The sequence below is a fragment of the Gymnoscopelus microlampas genome (genome assembly GCF_963454915.1).
Source record: "Gymnoscopelus microlampas genome assembly, chromosome: 11".
NCBI lineage: Eukaryota > Metazoa > Chordata > Actinopteri > Myctophiformes > Myctophidae > Gymnoscopelus > Gymnoscopelus microlampas.
This window is the reverse complement of record NC_139948.1, coordinates 27,737,056-27,756,637: the sequence shown is the minus strand read 5'-3', so window position 1 is coordinate 27,756,637 and position 19,582 is coordinate 27,737,056. Positions and strand designations below refer to the sequence as shown.

The window sequence follows — 19,582 nt, the reverse complement described above, 5'->3', positions numbered from 1 at the left end:
AACAGCATCAGTACCCAACATCATTAAATATGAAGGCTTTCCGTACTCTAGAAACCCAAAATGAACACACCTCAGACTGGAAAGAACACTATGTGCAGAACTAGTGATATATTCACAAAAGGAGTAGTTTATTTTTGTGTGTTCATATATAAGAGAAAACAATGGAAAGGAGATGTCCTCAGGGTAATGATGATGAATTTATTTAGGGTAGCTGTTGGTTTAGTAAGGTCGGAACTTCCGCTGTGCTCTCAGCACAGCTATTCTCTGTTTGTCCTCCTCAAACTTTTTCCTTAGTTCAGCAATATCTGAAAGACATGGTAGTTACAGTTAGAAAACAAGTTCAGCTATAGCAACAACAACCACCAAGCTCTACAAAGCACTGACGGGTTTCTAAAGCTGTTCCATGTATATTCCCATACCCAACCACAGTATTTAGTAAGTGGAGATCTGCAGTCCATCTTACATGCTCTCAACGTGCATCACATTTTAACCACTTAAACCCTACTTTGACTGGGATCCCCCAGGGGTCTATACTTGGTCCCTCTACACTATCTTTGCCTAAAATAGCCAATCTACATGCTCGCAATGTGTTGTGAGCTTGTTGATCTGCTACTTTCACTCAATGTTCGCTCTAGAAAAGGGACTGAATCTGACTCAAGACCCATGCCACCGATTATTTACTGTCTTATGTGCCATCTACTGGAGCAGAAATGCCTTAACAACAAAAAAATATAATCTTGCGAGCTCCTTCACAGGCTCAGTACTCCCAATGTTTGCATAAAATGTATAATGAACTTACGTTCTTTCTGTGTATTTCTGTGCTGCCAGGTGTAAAAGTTCAGGAGCTCCTTCCTCTTCTTCTTCCTGATCTCCTTCTTTAGAGTCCTCTTGTTGGCTGCCTCACTATGGGGGCGGGCCTTGGCACCTTTGTTTCCTTTTGTGACTTTAACCCATCCCTCTTCATCTTCCTGTTGCTTCTCAGCCTCCTCCTTCTGTAGCTCCTCTTCCTGCAACAAAGATGGAAGTCTTAGGACATACATGGGCAACTGGCGGCCCGGGGGCCACGTGCGGCCCCCACCTTCACTTAATGCGGCACGCAGGTTAATAATCGGTATACTGATATATTATTGATTTCAGCTGTTACAATTCCAAACATGACCTGCTTTAATTACTTCAGTCTATATTAGTAGCTTAATGACTAGTGTTAAAATTCTATTGTCTTTTTAATGTCCAATGTATTTGTATCTAAGTTCAAAAAGTTAACAAATATAACTAAATGCATTTGAAATTAAATAAAAATGTTACTTTTCAGGATTCCAATTGAAAAATAGCAGATCTACGGCTATTTTTGCTACTTTTGTGGGACATATAGAATGGTGAAGTACGGCATTCATTTACGAAAAAAAGTGTAAAATACAGCTATAAGAGGTTTCTGTACAGTATATGCAATGTGGCCCTCTGGAGTGAGTGTGGAAATATAGTGGCCCCCTCCATCATCAAAGTTGCCCACCCCTGTCTTACGAGCTAGAATCTCCGGGAAAATGTGTGGATGTTGGAGGTAAGGCTACATTACTAGTTGTACAAACTCTTGTTTTATTGGATCTTGTGTATTCCATACACGTATTTGTTTTAGCTCTTGCTCATTTGATTTTCCTATTTTGTCTCATCGGTTTATGAAAGTCCATACCTATGTTGAATGCACTTATTGTAAGTCGCTTTGGATAAAAGCGTCTGCTAAATGACTAATGTACATAATCCTCACCTTTTCTTTCCTCCTGTCGTAGACTTCCATGAATGTGTCAACCTTTACTTGCAGTGTATCTGGAGGAATGAACGACTGTCTGTACTGCTCAATCCATTCTGGAAAAATAAAGAAATGAAAGAAACTCCATCAGTTGAAGGGATTTGAACGTCTACATGGCTTCACATAATAAGTCTTTTTAGCAACCTCCAACTAAAATGTGCATAGTAAACTACGGTATGGCTTTGTGTAGAAACAGTTCTGTCACATAAAGAAGTGGCTTTCACTGAAAGAATATCCAAAATAGACAACATTGGTTAGGAGGGAAGGAAGCGGGGGCGGATGACACTGATTTTGGGTGGCAGGGCTTTAAAAAATTAAACATTCGTACTTGTTAAGCCAGGCAAGTCGAATCCAACCTCTCTTAATCTTTGTTCTTTCAAAATGCATGGTGGTAAAAAGTCAACCTCATCATTGATTTATTTTGTGTCATCCTACACACTATCACACTGAGTTTTGTACGTTTTCCTCTCAATCGAGACATATTGGTTAAGTATTAGAGGTTAGAGGAGGTCTACCGAGACATTTAGATCCCGTGGTTGGGTAGGTTGACATTTCATCTTAAATACAAGTATCAAACTGTATGCATGAGGCATCACCAAATTAAGTTTGATGAGAAATATTCACTGATGCATTTTCCAGTGTGTAAGGACCTTTACTCTTACCTGTAAATCATGTGGTTTACTAACCCTAATCCGTTTACTGCTGTTACTGCTATAACATTAGAATTTTCTCCCGGGCTTCAATAAAGGTGCATCTTTTATTACATTGTCATTTAATGTAGTATTTTGTGTTCTAACACAAACATTTCTGCACCAACAGACAATAAGGAATGATCTAATCTAACTTACTTTGTACACCGGTCTTCACTGCCTGCTGCTCTGTACAGACCACCAATGGCACATCATGGGGGTGAGACTTAGCTGCTGAAATACTGGAGGCATTCTCAAACACAACGTAGCCCACTTTGAAACCCTGTAACCAACAGACATTGATACAAGGGGCAAATACGGATACAGTAAATTACCTGAAAAAGGGGGTTGTAATGACACTGTGAGAAAAAGCAAGAGAAACAACATGAAGACACACCTGTTTTTTAGCTGGTTGGAAGACGTTACTCAAATTGGGTTCAGGTTCAGAGGAACCAGGCTGGTCCCTCAACGATACTGACTTAACAGTGCCAAACTGAGAGAAAAGTTCCTTAACCACCGCCTGCAACAATGTATACAAATGAGACGTTTTGTATGCCAACAGTGGTGGAAAAAGTATTCACGTTTTTAACTTAGTAAAAAGTATCAATACTGCAATGTAGAATTACTTTTTTACGTTAATTTAAAGTCTGGAATTCAAAATATGGTATCAAAAGTATTAAGTACTCATTATGCAGAATGTCCCATTTCACATGTTTTCAATTGTATAAAATGTATAAATGATCTTTTGAAAATAGCAAATCTACAAGCTCACAATGCCATGATGAATTGTGAGCTTGTAGAGCGGCTATTTTCAAATGGCCAAAATGTATATAGGTCTGGAATGGTTAATGTATGTTTTGTAATAATAATCAAAATCTACAGAGTAAAGTTTTCAAATAATTGTAGTGGAGTACAAAATAAATGAGTGGAGTAGAAGTACTGAAAACTGGAAATACTCCAGTAAATTCAAAACACCTCAGATTTGTACTTAAGTAGAGTACTAGAGAAAATGTACTTTGTACCACTGCATGCCAATCACATTCGTCTATGTGTCCATATGGAAAGGTGTTTAATTTGGAAAAACAACCTACCTGTGAGCAATACGGAGGAATGTTTAGGACAAACAATGTTCTGTCTAGGGGTCTGTAAGTCGTTTTCTCTGCTCGAACTCTGTGCTCTTTCACGTACAACTTGTGCTGTGCAACACTGTTTGGGGTGAACTGTAAGGACAACACTGCCGGAGAAGACAGACCAGACAGAAAGGTCAACATACGTACATACATTCAGTAGAGAAATTCACTAAACGTACACATTACTGCAGCACGCACATGTCGACAGTGTTGCCATCGTTTGCGAGAACTAAGCAACCTAGGTCTAGGAAAACAAGCCCAAAAGAAGCAACTTAGGCTACATGAACACTTTAAACCTATATATGCATCGGATAGCCGATTCACTTGTACATTTTCAAAAACTCTTGAAATAAAATGTGGAATATTTGGGTGAAAAAAATGTTTTGAAACATTCTAACACCACAAATGCTCCCTGGGCACAAACCTGTTTCATTAAAATAGTTGAAAACCACTGGTTTAAATAATAATTAAAACATTGTGAAGCAAGTCTAAATAAGTACACTTTCGAAAAAAATCGAAAAAGAAGCCCAAAGTCGCTTATAATAGGCCGACATGGCGCGTTGCCGACACAGGATTGCAGGAGGCGCTTTATACGGATACGATACGTTAAAGATCACAAGAGTGAACACTTATTTCTGACAATGAGTTGTCAATATGTTAATATTGGCAACATATAAAATATGTATATGAATGTAAAGGATATATTACCTGCATATCCCCCAGGAATGATACAAGCTTGACTACTGCCATGTTTCTTCTTCTTGGAGGGCGCCATGTTTGTTTGGTATAACCTATTACACAGGAAGTCGATGCCACCGCGCTTTCGACTGGTAGTTGTAGTCAATATGTATTTTGGGGCTTTTTTGTAGTCCTTTCTGAAGACTAACGTAACCGTGACGTTGCAACCTCACTCACAGTACAAAATCCCTATAAACTTTACAGAATAATTGAACTAAGTACATGTACTGTAGTTAAGTAAAATGTTGGGGTATTTTTACTTGAGTATTTCTAATTTTCCGTATTTTTACTTCTAATCCACTACATCTCAGAGGCAAATATTGTACTTTTACTCCACTACAATTATTTGAAAACTTTATTTACTAATTACTTTGTAGATTTTCATTACAAAACATACATTAACCACTTATTACCCTATTTAAACTTGGTACAAGCCCACAACGCATCGCGATGCAACATCACATTACATTGCAGTATTGCTACTTTTACCTAAGTAAAACATTTGAAGGTAATAAACCAAAACGTCGGTTATATCCTCTATGGTTATACCACCAGAATGCCTACACAGCCTACACATGAGAAAAGAGCTCCCAGTGTGATCTGACAATAGTCCCCTGTAAAAACGGAAAAGTTTGCTTCTGTTCAGCCCTGGATCCATATCTCCTTAATTAGTAAATATACACCAAAGTGCTGTAACCGATTGTGATTTATTCACGTATGAATAGGTGCTTAAGCAGCGTCGATGCATATATCTTTGCATCAAAAATATATGCAGCTCATTTTCTGTGCATGTTCAGTCCAATTGCCCTGCATATATTGCCATTTCCTTTCAAAGCAATGTAAGATCAAACATGCAGTGTCTGACATTAAAAAAAATGAATGTCAAAACAAAAGGTACAAAGCAAAATATTTAATGGCAGAATTTCACAAGACTTCACAAGATTTCACCTTACTACCATATTCTTAAGTAGAAAGGGTCATTTACAGTTCTTAAAACACAAAGAGTGAGTAGTAAACTAGCATGGCTTTGATATAATGTACACTGCTTCAAAACTATATAACCAAGTAAAATAAGTCCCACAAAAAAAGAAGCACAGAACAATTTGAATGCCATGAGAATGGCAAAACCACAGCAATGGAATATGACTATGTAGGATGCAGTTTGCGCCAACTGTGACTGTTACCTTCCGGTAGCCTACTTCTGGATAATTAGAACGTTCACCTGTAATTGAAGGCATGAATATTACCACTGGTGGTGGCAATTCAATCAACTCAAATCATGGAGGGGTGGTCAAAAGAAACATATCACAATTAAAAAAACAGGGTGGTGTTCAATGTGAACTAGCTGAACAAAAAAGTGAGCAGCATATACAAAAAAAATGAAGACAAATCCCCATATAAACTCGAATCCGATTTTGCCTTCCATGATCACATTCAATTAAAATACCTACATATACACGAATCAGTCTCCTTCCTGTTGGTCCATGTCAAGAGATGTATGAAATGGCATTGGAATGCCACGAAAACAAACTCTAAAGGGGAAATAATTTATAATGGCAAGTATGTTCATTTCAATGTTGAAAGTTAAACCAGATTTTTTATGTGCACATTGAGTGTGTACTTAGTTCAAACACGGTAGCCGAACACTCCAACGCAGACAATCTAATTGTTTTGATGGCAAGGCAGTCTTCGTGGCAGAAGGCATCCAAATAGTTTGCATGAGGGTGCCTGCTGGCGTAGCCCATTAGTGAACAGACCATATGCTCCTTGTGAAATCAACCCTCTTATCCTGCATGCCTCTATTCTTCTTAGTTTCCTCTTTCTCTACACCAGGGGTGTCAAACACAGGTCTGACTGGGCAAAATTTGATATAACCACCAGCATGTGCGCGTTGCATTTGTTCTATTGCCGCCTGCTCTAGAGTTTTTCAACCTGCTCTTATAAATCAGTCATAGGCTACAAGACAGTTGTGATGAGAGATTAAAATACAATTGAATATTTTAGTATTCTCATCCTTTACATTAAAAGTCATACTGCGTAACGTTTTCAGTTAAACAAGTTATTTTGTAAATCTTTCACCGGCATATTCTTGTCAACCATTTCACAAATGTGTTCTTGACAACTTCTCTAGACACTTATATTCGCCATTAAACACTTTTTATTCACGAGTGTGTCCCTGACTCTCGCGCCAAAATGATGCAGGCACATTAAATGTATTAAAGTATTTTTGTGTTAAATAGTTTCTGGCAAGTTGTTACATTCCAAAATATACTGGGGCATTAGAACCCTGTAGCATTCCTCTATGAGCGGTAGGTTCCGTTTAGATAGTTACACAGTATGAATTTAATATGCCATTTGAAATCGAACAATATCTGACACAAATGTAGGCTACATAATTGCGCCTACTTTTAATGAAGATAGAGTAGAAGCACACAGCTCCAAATACTTCAAACTAGGTTAAAAGAGGCCACCAGCACTCAGCGGAAGGAAAGTCAAGAAACTAACGCATTTCACTTCTGTGAGTGTGTGTCAGCGTGATGCTGATGATGGCTTCTACGAATTTCACTATGAAATAAGAAACGATTGCGAAACTCACTTTTTAGCCATTATACCCATAACAGTTGTAATTATTCCCATGAGAATCTGTGATACACACAGACTGCAAAAAAGAGAAATGAACTGGGTCACTCTGGGGGCTGAGTGGAGTGACATCAACTACTGTCAATTGTTTTCTTAAGTACTCAACAGTACAACAACAAGCTGCATGCTAGACTACAGTAGTGAAAGACGGCAGTGAGCAAAAGGCCTGAGATCAGCTGTCATACAGACACCATAATAATGATGTGAATAACTTTTTTTCTTCTTCCCCAAATCATCTTACTGTATATTGGACAGCTTGGCAGGCAGCATCTGGCCCACAGGCCACCAGTTTGACACCCCTGCTCTACACTAACCCATCTGTAAGAAAGCATAAAAATGCCCAAAAAAAACTTGTTTGCATCAGAGTAAGCGGCTACCATTTAGGTTTCACTAACTGTCCGTAGCAAGCACTCCCTCAATGCGTGTGTGTAATTTCCCTACCACTGTGAATAGTACTTAGAAGACATGGCAAATACTGTGTGTGCATGAATGTGTTGCCTTTGTCTGTGTGTGTGTGTGTGTGTGTGTGTGTGTGTGTGTGTGTGTGTGTGTGTGTGTGTGTGTGTGTGTGTGTGTGTGTGTGTGTGTGTGTGTGTGTGTCTCCTCATAACACAGTTATATCTTGATGCGAAAGGCAGTGGCCTGGGAGCTTGAGGGCTCAGTGGTTGCAGTGGACTGGGCAGTGGATTTGAACAAAGCTTTAAGGATGGTCTGAGGGTCCACTTCTGGGGTGGGCTGAGAGGAAGCTCGCTGACCAGGAGGGCGAGACAAGGAAGGTGGCAGACCATTTTTCTTTGTACCACTGCTTGAGCCTGGAGTGTCACTGAGCCTCCTGCAATAGGGGATCAGGAAGAAATGAGAAGATTTTTTCACAAGCCCACAAAATGTAAAATATGTCTCCACAAACGTGGAATTTGCATTTACCCATCTTAAATATTAGGAGCACTGACTGCTATTAATATGGCACCACCTGGAGAGCAGTTAGGTGTTTACTAAGTGGTAAACTAATACTTGGTTGACCCCAGTACACCAAGTCTCTTTGCCAAAAATAGTTGCGATGCGTTGTGATCTGTCATTGTAAATGTGCTATTGTTATTTACTGTGAATGTTAACCCAGAAAAGGGATGCTAAGGTTCAAGTGGTTAAATGTCTTGCTTCAGGACACTTCAACATCGACTGGGCAGGCCAGGGAGCAAGGCTGTGACCTTCTGATACACAGATGGCCATCTAATGCGTCACATGATGCCCCAAGTGGCCATAATGCACTGACCTGTCTGCCTTTATAGACTATATTTTGCCTATATTTTATCATTGTAAACTGATTGACGACATTTTTAACTAAAAAGTAGATTAATAGCTCACTTACAACAGTATAGGCTGATCCGAAGTGATGACATTTCCCTGAATGTGAAGGTTACACTTCATGGGCTGACCTGGTTGTGGAAAAAGAAAGTTTCAATCACACAGGAGAAACACCTAAGCTCTGAAATGTTCTGTCTTGTTTTAACATTATTACACATAGTAAAATGATGCAAATATCTTGCTTCAACTGATATTCTTTTATTTTTTTTACATCCCCCTCTCAACACACCTAACACTGATAAGCACTGTTATCCAACTGCCAGTCACACAGAAACCAGTGTCTGCAAGTGTGAGGTAATATGTGCCATTGCCCCCAACACCTACCATCCAGGCAACGGTTGTTGTATTTCCTGTAGGCGTTCACTGCGTCATCTTTACGGACAAACACTACCTCGGCCACCCCCACCTTCACTAACCGTGCTCGTTTCAGGGCACCACACACACAGAACAATTCCTGTGGACAAACAAAAAAAGAACACATCGAGTCATGAGCCAACTTATTTTGGATTTTATTTCATCTCTGAGAAACAGAGATATTTTTTGGGGGACTGCAAATGAAAATTGGCATCATTGTTAAATCCTGTGTATTTTCATAACATAATTATGTACTAATCATTAATATGCACCGTCCTGTATAAACAGGCATGCAAAAGGGTGAAAAGGGTGACAACATGTTGTTTTCTTTCGGGTCAGGCGTCACACAATTGCCCTATTTGGGTTCAAAAAGGTGACTGTAGCTGAAAAGTGACACTTTTGCATGTCTGATAAAGTATTTTTTAAAGCACGGTAAACAAATGTGAACAATGCAGATCCTGTAAAAAATTAAATAAAATAAAAAGCGCCAATGAATGGTTTAGGGCCAAACTACATTTCTGATCTTGTGCTGGATCGTGAACCATCCAGACCTCTCAGGTCATCTGGGTTTTCTTCTCCCAGAATCAGAACTTAACATGGAGAAGCAGCGTTCTGTTTTTATGCACCACATATTTGAAACAAGCTCCCAGAAAACGCAAACCTAAAAACGTTTATGTTTGCCGCTGCCTTTAATCGAGATTTCTTTTATCCTTCTGCACTCTACTTTTAACTATTTATTTTTATAATCAAATGTCCATTCCTAATGTGTTTATTTTGCTCTGTGTCTTAATGCTTAATGTTTTAGGTAAAGCGCATTGAATTGACTTGTTGAAATGTACTATACAAATAAACTTGCCTTGCCTAGTATACTCACCACTATGTCGTTTCAAATCTTTTTTATTGTGAAGCACAGGGTAATATTATACATTTCTGTTCATACATATGGATTGCTTCCTTTTTACTCACCACTATGTCTTCCTCAGTGACACGAGGATGCAGGTTGTTGACCGTTATCTTCGTTCCCTCCAAAGGACTGGAAGCAGACTACAAAAGGATCCACAAAACATGGTTATGGAGGTGGAGAAAAACACTTGCCCGATGAACAGTTTGCTTTCCTTGAAAACATTTCCCGTCTTGCACATGCCAGCTATTCCAGTCCTGCCATGGCTGCCATCATCAGAAAATAGATTGCCTCCAACTTGTGGCTCTTTGGGCTCTGCTGCCAACCCATTCCTCTGGCACTGACTTTATGTAGTATAACTTGGGGAAGGCGTAACCAGGAACCATCAAGGGTCTGGGGTAAAGTTTTCTCTGACTGCTTAATAGTCAATAGGAAGAATTACCCTCTCTACAACACAGCTTTTATTGTAAATGTTTTAGAATAACTGCAAATATGACTGTAGTTCTGCACCTGGAGCAGGGCTGCACAATTAATCCAAAACTGCAGGCTACATTGTGTCATTAATGTAAAGTAGGTTTTCTTCTGATATTGTGATGGCCCACAACTTCAAGCTTTAACTTTGCTGTTTTTTTCCCCCAACGAGCCAACAGAGACTGCCTAATAGAGCCAAACCAGACAGAGAATCTGAATGTCTCAAATTGCCAATAGACGAGCAGGGAGATCAAATAATACCACCCCAATTGTATAATTAATATATTGTATTAACATACTCTAGCATACAGATTGGACAAACAAACATTTTATTCACTTAATAGCATAATAGAGCTTATAATTTGCCCATTGGAGGATTTGTATTTTTGCAAGTTGCTGAAAACAATTATGCGGCAATGGCTCCATCCACACTGATCGCAAATAATATTGCTATTGAGGTACTTGGCTATAAGGATGTGGCAATGAAGGGAGGAATGGAGTGAGGCATGGAACCATGAAGACCATAAGTTATGCTAACCTGTGGTGGAGTGGGTGGTGGCACGCTGGTCACCGCTGGGGTCTGTTGGAGGGTCCTGGAGATGGGCTGCAAGGGCGCAGCAGGGAGGCGCAAGGGCGCATCAGGGGGCCGGTAAACTGCCGCACTAGTGTTGGGCCTGGTGGGGGCGACGGGGACAGGGGGACGGGGAGCTGTGTATGCATCGTTTTTAACCACCTTGGTGATGGGCACTGACATGGAGAATGGTGAGCCCATGCTACCAGGCTGACGAAGACAGATGGGGAGAAAAATGTTTTTTCATTTGTGAGAAGCACGTAAAATGTTTAGGACATCACAACAGTGGACGTTCCAGCCATTATGCCGAATATTACCAGCGTTTTTTTTACCACAATACTACCACTACCCTGTGATGTATTTGATTACTTGAATACTTGATTAATCAGATATGTGAACAGCTTGTGGTACAATAAGACATTAAGGCTAAAAGGATAACGCAAGAAAGTCCTGGGAACTTCAATAAATCAACATAGCAAAACAAATGTACATAACAATACACGTCATCAACACTAAAGGATGTACAAAGTATTCTGACATCACTGGGCGGCTGAACAAGTACAGGCAGTTTCAATTGCATCTGGCTGTGGACCGCAAAAGTACAACTTCCTTTGTTCTTCTGCAGCTTTATTGAGCGACAAATAATAAATATAAGTTTCTGCCAATGAGAATCTCATGTTCAAAGCATATTGCACATGTAAGCAGTGTAGGCATAGAACGTATGTATAAGACAATAGTGACCATTGTGATTGCAGGCAAAAGTTATAACCATGCAAATAAATATCAACCTTTTACGTGTATGGCTATGCACCCCACTTGTTTGTGCAGCACACCATGTCAAAATGATCACAGGTGCTTATTGTGCACGCTGAAAAACATCAAGATCAATTGCTGAAGGGCTGCGTAACCCTGAATGCTTGCCAAAATGATAGCCAAAGTGTGTGTCAGTCAGACCTGTGTGCCATAGCCTTACCCATGATGACTGCAGCATACTGTTACTGGTTGTGATCTTCATTTGTTTATTAGGGATGCCATCAGCCTCATCTGAGACAGACTGGAGGAGACAGAACGGTACATTTAGAATTGAATCAACTGGGGCTCATTGCATTGGACACAGACTTTGCATTGCAATGTAAAATGTTTTACTAAATGACACAGCAGTCAAACAAGATTAAAAAGACCTTTACCTGTGTGCCCAAACGTATCCCACTAGACATCCCTACTGGCCGTTGCTGTAGAAAGATATTGATAAATCAGAACTTGATGGGCTTTGAAAAAACGAATTCACTGGAAATGTTTAACTCAATATTACAATGTACATATTGAAATCATCCTGACAACATTCTCCATTATGGTAAATTACACAAAGGCTGTGAGAGAAGACAATCAACATAATTTAACACATCAATGAGCGAGCATTAAGCCAGATTTATTTCTCCGCAGCAGCACATGGCCAATCATTTATCAGTCATGTTCATTACCTGGATGGTCTTGGTGATTTTAAAGGGTGCTGCTGCTGCTGCTGCAGCAGCAGCAGCAGCTGCCTGCGTCTGTGTCCCTCCAACACTTCTTTTGAGGCTCAGTCTGTCACGAGCATCCATCATCCTCTTTGGGGCAGCACCCAGCAGCGGTGCTCTTACATTCATTCCTTGTGTATTGGGTGTAAACTGCCTGTTGTTCACATTAGCAAGGTTGTTGCTGGTCTGCATCTGCATGGGTGGCACATGCGCCTGGCTCAGTAGGTGGTGTGTCATGGCTGGGTGTTGAATAGTCTGTGAGGGGACCCCAAACTGATTCTGGACCTGTTTGCGTGAGTTGATCATCTGTCGAGCATCCTGCATCCCTCCTCCCTGTGCGCCTCCTCTGCCACGGATTTTGAAGCGAGCATCTTTCTGAACCAACTTCTCTCTGGCATCCTTCACTTGAAAACCTGTGTGTAGCAGATGGAAAATATCATGAATATATTTATCCTCCATAATAAGCTACGCTTTTTTTTTAAAGCTCTGGCAGCATTTGGCTCAGGACGCGGAGCAGGCCTCTGCGAATAAGTTCGATTCCACCTCCAGGCTTACAGTCAAAGTGGCCTTGAGTAAGTCAAGATCCACAACCACTACTTGGACAATGGAGGGCTCGTCTGAGGACGACCTAGAGTGTGTCAGATTAACCATGACGATTAAAACAGCAGTTGCTGGGGTCAAATGTTTTGATACTGTAGCTCACGCATTGTAAACACGTATGTCAGTGAAATTCAATCTCTTTGTTACCGGCAGCTTAGAGGATTCACTCTCTTCTCTTTTGATCGCGAATTTTGCATAGTCGTTCGTGTTCAGTGTGTAGCTCGAACAAGCCACATTCTGCTGTAATAAATGTACTAAAAACAGCACGCACATGCATGAGATGAGTTGCTTAATAAAGTTGATTCCAAAGTCTGGTGCATGCCTCAGTTTGTAAACAAACATGTTAGTAAGTTAACGTTGCCATATTACTTATTAATACAACATGGATTTAGCACCATCGACCAGTAAACAAAATGCTGTAGGCTATTTTTCGTAATTTGCCAGCAAAATACGCATCCCTGTTCAGTCTGTCCACATAAATCAAATCGGTTTAAGCTCGTATCAGACTGGACAAACCGTTGATTGACCAAACTATAGTGCCTTGCTCCCAACAGTTAGGAAGCAGTGACGTTTCTAGGTTTTCAATTTAGTGAGTCCCCCGGGACTCACTGGTGGTCATTTTAATGAGTCCTGAAAGAGAAATCCTAATAAAATGTTGTTTTTGAGAAATTGCATTGTTAAATCTGTTTGATATTATATGGCTATAATTATGATTATATTCTGATAATGTATCTGAAAAACAAACAGTAAAAAACTAAAGCCGAATCATTTTGGGGGGTAAAGGTTTTCCCAAAATGCTCTCCTTATTTTTCTTAGCAGCACAAAAATAAATACATCAATAAATAAATAATTATTACAATAATAATAGTTTTTTGTTAAGTCTAGGTAAAATTGCACGCGTCCACTGGACAGAAACTGTAGTAACGTACAGTTTTAATATTGATTTCAGATAAATAGAATTAGGATAGGTATGATGTATATTCGATGCATTTCTGTGCCTACAGTACACATGTATGTCCTACTGTACATTGTATTCACTACTCCCTGGAAAGTCTGAAACTCAGAATACATAAGTGACAAAGAAACTAAGTTCATATTAATAATAATAGGAAAAAGATCATTTACACTTACAGAAACAGATAGATGGGAACAAAAACGCTATGTTAAAGGGGGAAGGATAATAGAGACGGAACAGAGCTATTTGTTAATTGTTGGAGAAGTAGTATTTATTGCTCTGGAGTTTTTTAACAAAGCGGGATTCCCTTCAAATTATTTATTTACATTTGGCTGCTTGTGTCGCACCGAAAAGAACAATTTACAACATGTCGCGACACCTCAGTGTTTTCGGTGCGCAACACTGCTGTTCGATGAAATACACATAGCCAGCGGGAATGTCCCGCATTATAAGTGCTGAATTTGTTCATATGTAGCAGGATAAATTAGTATGCGTCCGGTGGACGCCGCAATGGTTTGTTTGTTGTCCTTTCTTCAAAATATGCAGAGACGCAGGGCTATGAGCATCACTGTAGAATGGGTAAATGAAGAGGACTAATTCCAGGTATATCTAAAATGTACTTGGCAAATACCTCAACCAACCAACAACAACATTGTTTCTCTCAACCAAACCATTCCTACAAATCGACAGGCTTTTCTGGACGACTCGGTATTCTCGGTACATAACATGGTATTGCAGTTTTCTGAACATCAATCAGAGCTCTTGTGGCAATGTTACTGATTCATACCTGTTCCACCTCCAAGTCTCTGTCTGACATCACTGGGTCCGATCCTCTGCCGAGCATCAAATCCCCTCCCAGCCCCACCTGCACCCCTGCCAAACATGGTCCTGAGAGAGAGACAAAAAGTGTACAAAGAGGCACTGTTAATGTTAATACCAATGAGAATTGTGGTTTCTTCTGAGTTCTGATGTAAACATTATTATACTTGTTAAGTGTAGTAAACTTAGGGAATTGTGCTGTTCAAATTTAATGGTGCATAATTTCAGGGAATAATAGAACCTTGAAGGCATAATGGTGTGTCAAGGCATGTGGCTCAGTATGCTAGGAAACTACAGTGGTTTTATAGGAAGCAAGCAGGACATTTTTAAGATATAAAACAAAAAACCCTAAGCCAGTAGTTTTAAAAAGGCACTATATTAACTTCAACATCAATACAGTATATCAAATAATTAAGTATTAGGACTCCTAAAACTTAAGGCGTAATGGGGATAAGTAAGTAAGTGAGAAATAAATAATTAAGTCGTGATTTGCTCAACTGAGACTAACCGGCCTTTCGAGAAATCAATGAACATTTTTGGCCTTCACGTTAGCACTAGTATATTCTTGACTGCAACCTCGTTCATTATGGTCAAATAGTATTTTACTCTTCCAGAGATTTAAATTCAGACGACCCACCCAAAAAATAAAAAAATAAAAGAAGAGCAACAGTAATGTGAGTGAGTGAGTTGGTCATTTGCTGCTCAGTGGTTTACGACGTTGCCTTGTTATGGACTATAGTGGTTGCCAGGATGGATTACATGTTTCTTATAGCTTTATATATGGTTCCTATATATATATATATATATATTCAGAGAAGGATTTTAGGAGAGGAAGAGAGGAAGTAAACAGATGAATAATAGACTCGTTAATTGTCTAGAAAAGACGGACAGGCCTATGCCCAAAGGGCTGGCTAGCTAACAGCTAACTTTAGCTTGGCTATCTAGATTTAAACGCAAACAGATGCCTCACAACCAATGGCGTGGTATGTTTTCGATAACTTCGACGAAAAATATTACTACTGCTAGTCAAAAAACATTGTTGAATAATGAAACTCGCGTCGGCACGCTAAAAGCTCTCGTACCTTTTAACGGGTGCTTTGGTGTTGTTAATGCCGCGCCGTCGGATCACTTCATCCAAGGAAATGTCTGCCATTTTCATTCCTTGTTTTGTCTTGCGCCTGCGTTGATTAGTTAAACTCAATTATATTACGACGTACGACGGCGTCGCGCGCCGAAAATAGCCGATCTACAAACCCACAGCGCTTTGCACCCGCAACGAGTTATGGGATTGTACATCTGCTTTTTTTGTGTGGGCGTCGACACCGTCGTACGACGGAGTACAAATCGGACACAACCCAGACGTGACTACGGCTCGTAGATAGGGCCAAATTGTACGGAAAATCGAGATTTGATAACGTTGTTGATAGTGTACATTGACTATAGTTACAGTCGTATTTGTATATGGGGATGTTCTACGTTATTATTCTATACTCTGCCATTGAGCAAACTATATGCAAATAATGTCACGGCAAACAAATTGTTATCCATCGTATCTGTTTTCGATTATTAGCCCTAGTCCGCGGATGCAAAACAGATCTGCGTCACTGGTTTCCCATGAGCCTTTGCGCTGAAACGTAATAAAGATTTACTAAAATTGGACTAATTTCTCATTGAAAACGTGTTGACAAACACCATATCCTGTAATTTAACCGCCATGTAATGGCAATATTTATTTATAATTATGCAAAAACATACGCATAATGTATGTGTAGCCCACACCGTGACGGAGAACGTCAGACCATAGTGACTATCTATACGCTCGCACGGTTAGCAGGTATGCCTTAAACTGATGAGTAAGGAAAATAACGACGCGGGGTGACGCCCGTGTCCTCGTTACAATTCGAGATTAATTTTTGAGTGGGTACAGGTCCGTCTGCTAAGGTGACTCACTTACTTCGTGAGATGCCTTGTAGAACCAGGATCTGCCCCGACCTAAACTGTATAATCTAAAATATCATACTAGCTGAGTAAATATGATTATTGATGCATTTATACAATGGTAGTTATAAGTGTAAAATAGTTGCACTAATCCAAGGGGTTAAACATTTAAATATACACACCGGTAATATAATTAAGCAGTCTATATAAAATAGTCTATGCAATATTAATGGACTATATTATATTATTATTATATGTTGGATGGATGAGATGGATAGCCTTTCACAGGCTTGTGAATCGGCTCTGTGCTTAACTCAACTGTATTCATATTCATTTATATGTATGCAAAACCTAGTGGTGTAAAGTAAGTAACTACATTTACTCAAGTACTGTACTTAAGTACAATTTTGAGATATTTTTACTTTACTGGAGTATTTCCAATTTCCAGTACTTTTACTTCTACTCCACTACATCTCAGAGGCAAATATCATACTTTTACTCCACTACAATTATTTGAAAACTTTAGTTACTAGTTACTTCGCAGATATAAATTATTATATTATAAAACATACATTAACCACTTTAGCCCTATTTTATACGTAGGCCTATAGGCTATTTGAAAACAGCCAATACAAGTTCACAACACGTGACAGGCTTTGTGAGCTTGCAGATCTGCTATGTTCAAACATTGTAGTAGGCCTACTTTTACCTTTGCTACTGCAAGTATACTTTGATGCCAATACTTTTGTACTTTTACTCAAGTAACATTTTGAAAAAAGGCATTTTACTTGTTACATTGTGGTATTGCTACTTTTACTTAAGTAAAATATCTGAGTACTTCTTCCAGTTCCACCACCACTGGGTAAAACTAAAAACATACAATGTCTGTGTAGTCCTAGGCTCCACACCTTGACGGAGAACGTCAGACCATAGTGACTGTCCCTATGTTCGCAGAGTGGCCAGGTATGCCTTAAACTGATGAGTAAGGAAAATAACGACGCGGGGTGACGCCCGTGTCCTCGTTACAATTCGAGATTAATTTTTGAGTGGGTACAGGTCCGTCTGCTAAGGTGACTCACTTACTTCGTGAGATGCCTTGTAGAACCAGGATCTGCCCCGACCTAAACTGTATAATCTAAAATATCATACTAGCTGAGTAAATATGATTATTAATGCATTTATACAATGGTAGTTATAAGTGTAAAATAGTTGCACTAATCCAAGGGGTTAAACATTTAAATATACACACCGGTAATATAATTAAGCAGTCTATATAAAATAGTCTATGCAATATTAATGGACTATATTATATTATTATTATATGTTGGATGGATGAGATGGATAGCCTTTCACAGGCTTGTGAATCGGCTCTGTGCTTAACTCAACTGTATTCATATTCATTTATATGTATGCAAAACCTAGTGGTGTAAAGTAAGTAACTACATTTACTCAAGTACTGTACTTAAGTACAATTTTGAGATATTTTTACTTTACTGGAGTATTTCCAATTTCCAGTACTTTTACTTCTACTCCACTACATCTCAGAGGCAAATATCATACTTTTACTCCACTACAATTATTTGAAAACTTTAGTTACTAGTTACTTCGCAGATATAAATTATTATATTATAAAACATACATTAACCACTTTAGCCCTATTTTATACGTAGGCCTATAGGCTATTTGAAAACAGCCAATACAAGTTCACAACACGTGACAGGCTTTGTGAGCTTGCAGATCTGCTATGTTCAAACATTGTAGTAGGCCTACTTTTACTTTTGCTACTGCAAGTATACTTTGATGCCAATACTTTTGTACTTTTACTCAAGTAACATTTTGAAAAAAGGCATTTTACTTGTTACATTGTGGTATTGCTACTTTTACTTAAGTAAAATATCTGAGTACTTCTTCCAGTTCCACCACCACTGGGTAAAACTAAAAACATACAATGTCTGTGTAGTCCTAGGCTCCACACCTTGACGGAGAACGTCAGACCATAGTGACTGTCCCTATGTTCGCAGAGTGGCCAGGTATGCCTTAAACTGATGAGTAAGGAAAATAACGACGCGGGGTGACGCCCGTGTCCTCGTTACAATTCGAGATTAATTTTTGAGTGGGTACAGGTCCGTCTGCTGAGGTGACTCACTTACTTCGTGAGATGCCTTGTAGAACCAGGATCTGCCCCGACCTAACCTGTATAAAATAAGAAACATTAAATGATCTGCAATGCTAAAACATGATCAGTTATCCACGCATGGTGGTGTACTTAAATGTAAATTGGTTGCACTAATCCAAGGGATTAGAAGTCTAAATATACATAGTCTATATAAAACTATATAGGCTATTTATAATATAATATGATATAGTCTTGATCCAAGCTCTACGCATGCTTTGCTGGCTGCATCTGCAGTAAGTGCATGTGACAATACAAACCTTGAAGACTGATGTCTATGGCAAGATTTTCTTTTCCTCTTTAATTTGTGCAATTAATCAATCAACCAATGAATAAATGGATGAATCAATCAACCAACCAACCAACCAACCAACCAATTAATTAAACAGTCACAATCACACACATACAAATACCACGCACATGTATTCCTTGCAACATTGTTAACAAGTCAAATCCTCTCCTCTCAGTTCTGTGTTTCTGAGGCTGAGCAAGACAGCTAACCCCTAAATGCCATGACCACCAGCTGGGTTCAGATTAAACTGAAGTGCCCCCATGGGATCAAACTTTGATCAAAAATCTAATTAGTAAGGTTAATACTAATTAGATCTCTCCGGCTCCCCCCACTTCATAATCCTATATACAATGGATTAAAACATGTATGTGTAGATATCAAGATGAAATACGCAGGCTATTATTTATACATTATTATGATTAACAGCGAAAAGTTTGCATAGCAAACGCATGCAGTTAACATGATAGTAGTCTCGCGTAGCCAGACCCCACAGAAAATGAAAAACAGCGACCTCTGCTTCTGTTCTTGAGAGATTAACATGATAGTAAACTTCAAAGTCCATCGTGCATTTCTCCACCCACTTATCCTACATGCAGCTGTACATTATTACGTACATACCTGGTACATA

General features: G+C 39.3%; 2 protein-coding genes across 2 annotated transcripts; both read right to left on the bottom strand.

The window, feature by feature from the left end:
* Nucleotides 1-75: 75 nt before the first annotated feature.
* On the bottom strand, nt 76-4,399 carry rrp7a (ribosomal RNA processing 7 homolog A). Its single transcript, XM_084071403.1, has 7 exons — nt 4,332-4,399; nt 3,585-3,727; nt 2,891-3,013; nt 2,653-2,776; nt 1,763-1,860; nt 800-1,007; nt 76-305 (listed from the first exon to the last, which is right to left on the bottom strand). The coding sequence occupies exons 1-7, from the start codon at nt 4,396-4,398 to the stop codon at nt 220-222; spliced, it is 849 nt and encodes a 282-aa protein (XP_083927529.1). The 5' UTR covers nt 4,399; the 3' UTR covers nt 76-219.
* An 857-nt stretch (nt 4,400-5,256) lies between these two features.
* On the bottom strand, nt 5,257-15,727 carry poldip3 (polymerase (DNA-directed), delta interacting protein 3). The gene is made up of 10 exons (XM_084071008.1): nt 15,634-15,727; nt 14,520-14,620; nt 12,142-12,590; nt 11,848-11,892; nt 11,634-11,714; nt 10,628-10,870; nt 9,684-9,761; nt 8,688-8,817; nt 8,368-8,434; nt 5,257-7,833 (listed from the first exon to the last, which is right to left on the bottom strand). Exons 1-10 carry the CDS (start codon nt 15,708-15,710, stop codon nt 7,617-7,619), a joined length of 1,488 nt encoding a protein of 495 aa, XP_083927134.1. The 5' UTR covers nt 15,711-15,727; the 3' UTR covers nt 5,257-7,616.
* Nucleotides 15,728-19,582: the final 3,855 nt, after the last annotated feature.

Coding starts and splice junctions, on each gene's coding strand:
- rrp7a (XM_084071403.1), bottom strand. CDS start 4,398: ATGGCGCCCTCCAAGAAGAAGAAACATGGCAGTAGTCAAGCTTGTATC. Junction 3,728..4,331: donor CATTCCTGGGGGATATGCAG/GTAATATATCCT, acceptor CTTCTCCGGCAG/TGTTGTCCTTACAGTTCACC. Junction 1,008..1,762: donor ACGACAGGAGGAAAGAAAAG/GTGAGGATTATG, acceptor TCTTTGTTGCAG/GAAGAGGAGCTACAGAAGGA.
- poldip3 (XM_084071008.1), bottom strand. CDS start 15,710: ATGAAAATGGCAGACATTTCCTTGGATGAAGTGATCCGACGGCGCGGC. Junction 12,591..14,519: donor GAGACTTGGAGGTGGAACAG/GTATGAATCAGT, acceptor TGCTACACACAG/GTTTTCAAGTGAAGGATGCC. Junction 8,818..9,683: donor TCACTGAGGAAGACATAGTG/GTGAGTAAAAAG, acceptor GTTTGTCCACAG/GAATTGTTCTGTGTGTGTGG.